Source organism: Otolemur garnettii, unplaced genomic scaffold (assembly GCF_000181295.1).
Source record: "Otolemur garnettii isolate 467f Iridium unplaced genomic scaffold, OtoGar3 scaffold00115, whole genome shotgun sequence".
In the NCBI taxonomy this organism is placed as follows: Eukaryota; Metazoa; Chordata; class Mammalia; order Primates; family Galagidae; genus Otolemur; species Otolemur garnettii.
Window position 1 is genome coordinate 1,970,646 of NW_003852510.1, and position 10,347 is coordinate 1,980,992.

The 10,347-nt window shown below is 44.9% G+C and overlaps 1 protein-coding gene across 1 annotated transcript in view; it reads right to left on the minus strand.

Annotated features, from left to right (window-relative positions):
• Positions 1–10,347, minus strand: part of RAD51B (RAD51 paralog B) — a 647,586-nt gene that overhangs the window by 3,742 nt on the left and 633,497 nt on the right. Inside the window, exon 10 of the mRNA XM_023517631.1 lies at positions 6,465–6,543. Coding sequence (XP_023373399.1) covers positions 6,465–6,543 — 79 coding nt within the window. The remainder of the gene's footprint in view (positions 1–6,464; positions 6,544–10,347) is intronic.

The following is a 10,347-nucleotide window of genomic DNA, read 5'->3' on the forward strand; positions in this document are numbered from 1 at the left end:
TACAAGCACCTGACACAATGCCCAGCTATTTTTTTAGAGATGGGGTCTTGCTCTTGCTCAGGCTGGTCATGAACTCCTGAGCTCAAACAATCTGCCCGCCTCAGAGTGCACAGGATTACAGGCATGAGCCACCATGCCCAGCCTCATACCTATTGCTGATTTCTAAAGTCTTAGGAGCCAAGGCTGTTTGGGAAGGGCTACAAACCCAATGTGCAGGCAGTGAACATTACTTCACTTTTCTGGAACTCAGTTCCCTCACCTAGAAATCAGGGTGATATAAAAAACTACAAGTTTGTTTTCTGGGAGAAAGTTAACTTGAGGAGGAATAAAGAAATGTTTATCAGTTAGTCATCTAAGTATATACGTAAAGCACAGGTACTGTGCAGAAGGTCCCGCTGGAGGTTACAGAAAGCTGACACGCCAGTGGCAGAGGCAAGAGGCATCCGTGAAGAATGCCTGCGAAGATTGCCCACGGGAACACAGCAGACTTGCACTCAATGGTGTGGACAGGACTGTGAGTTAGTAAACCTCCTAGGAGAGCAATTTGGGAAGACATAGCAAAGATAAAAATATGCATAGCTTCTGACCAATCTTTCTGTCTTCGGTATATACCTGGAGAAACCCTGCACAATGAGAAACGCATGTGACTGAATTAATTAAGTTACAAATAATCAAAATTTCCATAATTAGTGGACAAGATGTGGCACATTCATACAGTGGACGTGGAGACCTACAGCAGAGTGAAAGACCGTGATCTAAGTCTGTCAAGTGGATCTCGGGCTATGCTGCAGTAACAGAATGCTAAGTGACAAAAGCAACGTGCACAATACATCAGGCGTGCAGGTATTAAGAGTGCACTCAAAACAAGTCTTTAGGTATGATTCACATATACATAGAAAAGTTTTTAAGAACAGAGGGAAGGATGTATACCAAACCCAGGAGACCTCTTACTTCTGGGGAGGGGTGCAGGATGAGGAGAAAGTTTTGAAGTTAGTCACATTTTATTCCTGTAATAATAATTTAAAAAATCTGAAACAAATGAGACAACATTTATCATGTATTAGATTCGTGGGTTTTCTTTTATGATTTTCTGTACTGTTCTGTATTAAAAATAGTTTTCCACCTTGACAAAATCTCTCTCTGAGGCTTACAGCCAGAGGAAAGGAAGTGATCCCTGCAGAGGGCAGGTGTGGGGAGGTGCTGGGGCGAGGGCTGTAAAGAGCAGGGCAGGGCAGAGGGGTGCCTTCCTTCCTTAGGCCTGGGAAGCCCCACAACAAGAGACAGGCAGGAGGAGTGAAGGACAATGCCTTGGCCCGGATGAACTTTCTGAAACGGCAATGGCACCTGGCAAGCTGGGACAATGTGACAGCCCTGTTTTGCCCTCTTCCCCATGACCTCTGGGAGAGAGGTTCACTCTCTCCGCTCCATTGAATTCCAGGGCTCTTTGCCCAGGCTCCCACAAGAATGCCAGGCTGTGCCAGGTATGTGGGTTGTATTTACCACATAGACACCACTATACCTGATGGAAACAGACTGAGAATCTTCTGGGTCACTTTGAGTCCAGCAGGCATAAAACATTTCCATGGATTACTGATTGAAACGGAAATCTGATGGACTCAGATGGTGGTATTTGAGGGAAAAGAGTTTTTCAATAAATCATCCAGTTGGCTTGGTGACTAAAAAAATGGGGTGGAAGAATTTAACTGAAGTTTGTGACAAAGGAACAAACAGAAGAGATGAACGCCTCTCCCAATATGCTTCCAAAGGTGACCACACCAACCATTCTTGATAGTAAAAGCAAAACTAGAAAGATGAAGCACAAAGTTTCCAGCTCTAAAAAAAAATTCATTGTTTTCTGTTTTCTTAAGGGTCCCCATATTAAATGGTTCAAGAAAAAGGAAACCAGGCTCAGTGCCCGTAGCACAGTGCTTATGGCGCCTGCCACATACACCGAGGCTGGACGGTTCGAACCAGGCTCGGGCCAGCTAAACAACTATGACAACTGCAACAAAAAACAGCCAGGTGTTGTGGCAGGGGCCTGTAGTCCCAGCTACTTAGGAGGCTGAGGCAAGAGAATCGCTTGAGCCTAAGAGGTTGCTGTGAGCTGTGACACCACAGCACTCTACCGAGGGCAGGATAGTGAGGCTGTCTCAGAGAAAGAAAAAAAAAATGAAACCAGTTGTTTCCAGCAGCTTCTCTGTGCCCATCTCAGGGTGCTACTGCTCATTAAAACCTAAACCAGGATGGCACCAGAATCCAAACACATCCCACCATATCTGATCTCATCTGATCTCGGTTTTGTGAAAACATACTCTGTCCTTTTCAAAACAACCTGGCTTTTCTTTTTCAAATGCTCCCTAGATTCCTAAGGAAAAGGAGTCAAGGAAGGGTCCTGAGGATTAACCTTTTCCTTGCTTAGAATCTGCTTCAACAAGTCCATGGGCGGTGTGGACTTGGTGAGACCTGTGAAAACCAGGATGGCTCCCTGAGAGCCAGGCCCCGCCCTCCACCTCCTGTCACACCAGCAACACAGCCCAGCTGCCTTCCGTCACAAGGTCTTTATTCCTGGCCTTCAGTCTCAGCTGTGTTCTGGGCGGCACAACATTTGGGGCTTGCTGGATGAACACTGTAGGCCAGGTTGGGCTTCTCTGTGAACCCTCCTGCCCTTCTGCAGTCAGGGCTGGGCGCCCACCCCATTAAAGCTGACTCCCGAGGCCAGCTCCACCTTCTCTCTCTCTGAGGGTAGCCACACCTCTGAGCTTCCCCAGTGGCTGGGCACTGAGGCTCTCATGGTGAACCCCGAGGACAAAAGAAATAATGGATTCATGAGATCCTCTCCCACCCCACCTTTCCCACTTCAGATGTACAAAGGGGCTGAACCCTGTGCCTGGGACCCAGCCCCTCTGAGAGTCTGAACCCTTGGGAAGCTGGTGGCTGTGAGCTCCCTTTCCTTGGGGGCCTGATTTCCAGCATCTAGAGCCCAGACAAAGAAGATGCACACAGGGCAGTATTACCATGCTAATGCCTGAGTCCAGGGGCTTCCTGAAGATGCTGGGAGGGTGGGTTTTCTTTCTTTCTTTCTTTCTTTTTTGCAAAAGGAGAATAGTTCCACTTTCTATTTTAACTACAACAATAGCATGAACCGGCTCCTTCAAGTGTTTCAAAAAGCAGCCTGAGAAATCTCTAACCAGCCCCTCAGTCTCTCCAGCCTGCCGTTTTATTGTCCTTCCCATCCCAGCGAACAAAGGGGAGGGAAGGGAATAAGGCCTCCAGTTGCCAACTGTTCTCAGCATCCTAATCCCTGAGAATGGGTGAGGGGAATGGCCTGTGGAGCCGGTAAATCGAATTTTGTCCTCACCTTTTATTCCTTCCCTCTGCTTGTGCACTCAGGAGTTCTTCAGGTATTATAAAAGCCCCTGGCTTGCAGGCTGGTAGGAATCTTGGGGCTTGTGAAGGGATAAAAGGCACCGAGGGATTGTTCCCACATTCCTAACAACCCCCAGCTCACTCCCATGGGCAGCTTTTCCCACCAGTTCAGGCAAGCGGCTGGATCCAGGTCTGAGTGTCAGCCACAGTGGCTGGCAGCCTCTCTCAGCTGGTCGTGCCCCTGCCCTCTCTGTCTCTAAGCCCCTCAGCCGTGGACTGCACATCCCACCCAGAGCTCCAGTCTGCATGCCAGCTAGGGCCTACCCTGCCAGAGCGACCCCTCACCAAGGAAAGCTTCTTGGCCTTGGCTGCTGGTACCTTTCCAAGTTTACTGCCCAGGGATCAAGGGTTTCTTTGCTTTAAACCTGGGGAATTGTGCAGGTGTCTTTTAGCTCAGTCATCTGGTAAGAATGAGGAAAAAAATAAACTTTTATGTTCCAGTGTGTGGAGATCTCAAGGGTACAACTGTGCTGAGCTAAGTGAATGATAAGTACATCACCTCCTAGGAGAATCAGATAAGGCCCAACTGAGGAGGCCTTTGGAGATCACCCAGACCGGTTGCTCAGTCAAAGTAACAAAAACAGTTTACACTACCCCCCTACATAGACTCATAATGTGTACACACATAATCATATAACAAATATTTCACGAAATGACACAATATGTGATAGAATCCGATTTTTTAAATCTTCTATTTCTTCTTCGTCTCTCTTTTTAAAAATGCTGGTTGTGACTCATCAATTTAATTTCATGACCCATTAGATGGGCTGCAATGCAGTTTCTGAAGCCTTGAATTAAGGTTAAGTTTTAATTTTCAAGTTGAGAAAACTAGGGCTCCAGAGAGTTTCTGAGAATCACCCCAGAGCTGAAACAGAAATCAAAAGGTTCTGTCCAAAGAAGGAGGAAAGCAGAGCTCCTTTTCATTTTCTCAAGGTCTCTGGGAACACACAGTGAGAGGGCAGGGAGCGCCAGGAGCTGTGTTTGGGCATCACTGCCTGGGGCTGAGGGGTTCTGGTGCCTCCAGAAAACCTCGGAGAGGGGAGTGTAGCTTGGCGGAGTGGAACAGAGAAAACAACTTGGAAAGCAACCAGGTGAGGTTCTGAGGTTTCCCAGGCGTTTGACTTACTGGTTTTGGTACTTGTGTCATAAAATATTTTCCTAAATTTCTCTTTCCTGGACACACAGCCTCAGGTCAGCCTCCTTTAGCAATCCACCTTGGCCCCTGTTTTCCAACTTTTTCTGACGGTCATTCTTTGCAGTTTTAATCTCGACCAATTCCTTATATTTTCAGTCTCTATTTTCTCTAAACAACTTCCTTGTCCCTGTTAAAATTGTAATCCTAGCAATGAATATCAGAGAGGCAATTTGGTAAATCTTGTTCCCACAAATATTATCCCCAAAGTTACCCAAACTGACCAGGCTTAGAAATGCTATTTCACAAAATGCCCAGTGATCAAGGTACAAGCATCATAACAAGGTTCTCAAAAGAAGCCATCTGGGCAGAACTAACTCTTTTCCCCTGAACTTATCTGGTAATCTCCCACAGGATTTCTTGCACTCTTCATCCAAACTTGCTATTTATTAGACTTCTAATCTTTTAAGAAAGCCTCTAAAAATGAAGAGCCGAAAGCCACCCTGAGCACAGGGTAAATAAAAGTCCAGCTTTCTGATTGTTAGTTATACACCCTTAGAAAGTATGTAACAAAGGGGCCTGCTGTTTGCTTTGCTTAATCTGGTCTTAAAATCTCTGCTTCTTTGTCAGAAAACAATATTTGCAATTGTAAAAAAAAATATTTACCAAGCAACTTGGATAGCATAAGTCAAAGGCTAAGAGCCAAAGGTCAGTAGTTCTTACCCCAAATTTCTTGGACCCCAGAGTCCCTGCTGTGGAGCTCAGCTGCACCAAACACACACATTGTTTTGCAAGTCCATTAAGAAGCAGACATTTTAGAAGGGGAAGGAGCGGGAAGGCTTCAGCCTGTTCCTCAGTTAGAAGTATGAACTCTTCCTCCGCCTGCCCCACAGAATCCCTGCTAGGTCTCTGCAATGCAGTGTGTCTCCCCAGGGATACTGCAGGGACTGCCTTGTTTCCCAAACTTGGAAAAAACACTCAACTTACAAAATCTTACAGGGCAGATATTTTTCTTGTTGACAGCAAAGGCAATAATGGTTCAGGCCAGATGTGTATCTATGCATCTTTATCTGTAGGGCCTGACAGCGGGGAACAGATGTGTATCCTGAGCACTTTGAAGGAGACCCTTCTTAAACCTCAAAGCAGTTTTGGACATCTGACCCTGTCAGCTGATTCTTCTAAGTTTAATGGTGTTTCAATTTACTCCTTCATGTTTACTGTTTTCTGGAAAGACCTGTAATCAGGTGTCTTTCCTAATCACTCGAGTATCCAGCATCTGGGAATGCACCCCACTTACAGATCAGTGAGTTCCAGGTTGTGGCCTTGAGGTGCTTCATCTTGAGCAAGAACTCAATTCCTTTCAAGTCCTAGGCTCATGTCACCAGGTACAGGTGCACAGGCCAGGTCCCCAGCACCAAGGCCCTGTCATCACTTCAGGGCAGGGAAAGGAAACAGTAACCAGAAGGAGCCAGGGAAACAGGCTGCATGGAGCTGTGACACAGCGCCCGGCAAGCTGCTAGCCTGATGGCTCTCCAGCTCGCTGAGCTGCCCCCACCCCCCACTAGCGAGCAGAGACTCCTGCCCAGTTCCCTCCACAGAATATGTGAAGAGGACTGGCATGGTGGCAATTCCTAGTTTTCTTGGTTTGAGCCTCATTTTCGGTTGTTTTGCTCTGTTTTGAAATTCTGTAGTTCTCTCTCATCCCACCTCAGTTTTCTCTGTCAAATTCTTGCCACAACTGCCAATCTCTTGATCTCATCAGGGTAAACATCACTGGCCAGTTCATTGCGGCCCTTGGTTCTATCCTGAAATAGCTTCTATCAGGACTGCAGCAGGAATTACCACTAGCCATAGGCAGCACTGAGCACAATCTACTTAAAGAAATAGCTTAGTCCAAGGTTCTTACCTTGAAGAACCAGGCCTTCCTCCTTGATGGTGTAGACAAATGAGGTGAAGGGAGCCAGAGGGGACTTGGCAATGAGAATCTGCACATGAAGCATATTTTTCCAGGGTTAGTCAAAAGATCAGGGATGAGTCTCCATTCCACTCCCTGTCCCACTTTGAAACAAAGTGGTATTACATGACTAGAAGTCATAAGGTTTATTTTTTAAAAACTATTTCAGAACCAAATGTTCAAATGAGTGTTTTCCTTTCAAAGTGGTCATTTTAAACGGCTATGCATTTATTCTAATTATGCTGCCAGCAAATGCCATATGCTTAAACCCATTCTTCTAGAAAATTCTCATTTATATCATATGCTTAAGTAGTTACCTTTCTGCTCAAAGATAAACCAGCTTAATTCTCTTATTTTAGTCATAAATTTAGCTATTTTTAGTAAGAGAAAAGAATTCAAAATTCCCCATAAAGATTCATCGTCATTGCAAATAGGAAAAGTAACTTACTAGAGGCAAAGCAATGGTGGGTTGCTTTGCTGGCTCCAGTTCTTCCCCAACTCCTTTACCATGTGACTATATTTTCTCTTATTTAATTAAGGTGTAGAGTGTTTTCCATCATGCTTGACTGGGGTTTAGCCATATGATTTGCTTTGGTTAGCAAACAGGTTGTGCCAATTCCCCGCCTAGGCTTCAAGAAGCCTCAAGTACTTCCACTTGTTCTTTTATGTTTCTGCCATTGTCAGAGAAAAATCCATCCATGCTAGTCGGCTGTCTCAAAAAAGGGTAAGAGATACCTGAAATAGAGCCAGCTAGCTAGGCCCTGCCTGAATAGTTGGCCCCCTGGGGGTGAACAGCAAAAGATTGCTGTATGTATACCTCTGAGATTTTGATGGTGGTGTCATGAACCATTATTGCAGCAAGAGTTGATTGATAAATCAGCCAAAAGAAAATGTCAAAAATGTTTTGAGCAACAGCATTCTCCTAAGACTACACCAATTTTAAAGGACATGATTATTTGGTCATTTAAAAAAATTGATATCATTAACCCCTTATTATATCTCATATGGCTCGACAGAATCTCTAATAATGGTGGATTATTTTATTATATTATTTCTACTGAAGGAAGATGAATAGTAGTTTCCTATTTTACACATTAAAATAAAATCACTGGCTTAGCGCTCAGAGCACAGCAGTTATGGCACCGGCCACATGCACTGAGGCTAGTGGGTTTGAACCTGGCCTGGGCCAGCTAAATAACAATGACAACTACAACAAAAAGTAGCTGGGTATTGTGGCAGGCGCCTGCATTTCCAGATACTTGGGAGGCTGAGGCAAAAGAACTGTTTACAGCCTAGAGTTTGAGGTTGTTGTGAGCTAAGAGGCCTGGCACTTTAACGAGGGTGATATAGTGAGACTCTGTCTCAAAAAATATATATAAATAAAATAAAATAATCAAAAATAGTGACAATTTGGGCAGAACCACTCACATAATCAGGGAGGCAAGAGAGAAGGAAGAAATAATTTCAAATAATACAAAGACTCATATGATGTCTCAATCCATCTCAATTCAGCAAACATTTACTCACTGTCAACTATGAGAAGCGGTAGAAAAATGTGATGGGAAAATCATGCGTGCTAGTCACAGGGTTTGAATCTAGCTCTTCCACCACTCAGCAAGGTGCCTATAGCAGAGCCTACAACTTTCCTCTCTTGGCCATTCACCTTCTTCCTTTTAGTAAACAACTCTCCAAGTTTCCACATTTCCTTTCATTGCAACTAGGTGCGGCTGTGTGACCAAGCTTTGACTAACAGAATGTGAGTACAAACGACAGGTAGAACTTCCGGATTATGTTTTCATAAGAAACTGCCTTCCCTTCACTTTCCTTTTCTCCCTTCCCAAGGCAGGAATCAACTCCAACCACATGGCCCTGGATAGCATCCAGGTGGTGACAACACAGCATAGGACAGGGAAGCTGAGTGACCTCAGGGGGCATTGTTGCCTCCCATCAGGGCCACCTGTCCCCTCAGGACAGAGTCACCTATCTTAACCACTATAATTTTGATGTCTGTGTTACTATAGTGCAGGCTGAACTCCAACCAATACTGTGACTCTGAACAATCTAGACTTTCTGAGACTCAGTTTCCTCATGTGTAAAATGGGGATAAAGATTCCTGCTTAAATGGAATTAATGTGAGGATTAATTTAAGCATATAAAATATCTGCCACTGTACTCAAACACAGGAGTAACAGGAGCATTTCTACTCATCCCATCACACACGCTTCCAAAGTGCCACCTAATCCTCACTCACCAGAAAACCAATATACTTTGCTATTATTAGGAAGAAGTCTCAGTCATTTTACAACCGCTTAAAAGTTATCTAGATAGGCCAGGTGCAGTGGCTCCCGCCTGTAATCCTAGCACTCTGAAAGGCAGAGGTGGTGAGCTCACAGGTTGGAGACCAGCCTGAGCAAGTGCGAGACCCTGTCTGCAAAAGATAGCTGGGTGTTGTGGTGGGCTCCTATAGTCCCAGCTACTCAGGAGGCTGAGACAAGAGAGGTTGCTATGAGCAATGACGCCAAGGCACTCTACTGAGGGCGAAAAAGTGAGACTCTGTCTCAAAAAAAAAAAAGTTATTTAGATGAACTTATTCTTCATTCTCAGAACCAATGAGTAGAAAGGATAGGTGAGTATTTACACCATCATGTCAAAAATATCTCAATTGAAAATTAAAGTGGATCCTTTCCTGCTTGAGACAGCTCAGAGATGGTTCAGTGTGAAGGTTAAGAACTCCTCCTAGGAGGGGATGGGATGGTAGAAGAAAAGACAGGGCTTCTCAAACTTTAATGTGGGTATGAATTGTCTGCAGGTCTTGGGTTTTTTTCCTTTTTTTTTGAGACAGAGTCTTGTTCTGGCACCCTGGCTAAGGTGTAGTGGCATGATCATAGCTCATAGCAACTTGAAACTCCTGGGCTCAAGTGCTCCTCCTCCTTCAGCCTCCTGAGCAGCTGGGACTATGGGTGTCCACCACCACACGCTGCAATTTTTCTATTTTTTGTCAAGACAAGGTTTTGCTCTTGCTGGTCTAGAACTCCTAACCTCAAGCAATTCTTCCACCTTGGCCTCCCAGAGTGCTAGGATTACAGATGTGAGCCACTACATCCAGCCCAGGTCCCGCTGACATACAAATTCTAGTTCTTAGGTTTTGTTGTGGTTCATAGACTGAATTTTGAATAGCTAGGTTCCAGGCAATTCACTTCACTGAAAAGATGGAAAAGTAGGAGATAGGAAGGCTGGAGCTACTGCAATGATTTAGTGATGAGTTGATAAGGACCTAAACCACAGCTGTGTGAGAAAGCGGGGGTGGGGGGGTGGGGGAAGGAATGGATAAGAGAAATATAAGTCCTTTAGATTAAATAGCAATAAAAATAAACTAAACATATCTGAAATCTCAGATCTTGTATGTAGCAACTAGACACAAAACCAAAAGGACATAAATAGCGATCGATAGTTACCATACTATATTATATTTTTGAAAATTATACTACCATTATTATTCTATAGACTGAGGAAGCTGGAACCTGGCAAAAAAGGACGTGATATCTCACTAGGACACAACAACGGCTTCTGAATCAAAGCCTTACAACTGTGTGGTGCTAGCTCCATCCTCTGATATCCACCCCAGATATAAGCCTCAGTCAGCCAAGCAGATGCTCACACCTGGAGAGAGTTTAGGCTGGTTGCTGATGAAGGCCCTTTCTGGAACAGAGTTTAAAAGGGTCATCAGGGTGGCGCCTCTGGCTCAGCAAGTAGGGTGCCGGCCCCATATACTGAGGGTGGTGGGTTCAAACCTGGCCCTGGCCAAACTGAAACAAAAGATAGCTGGGCGTTGTGG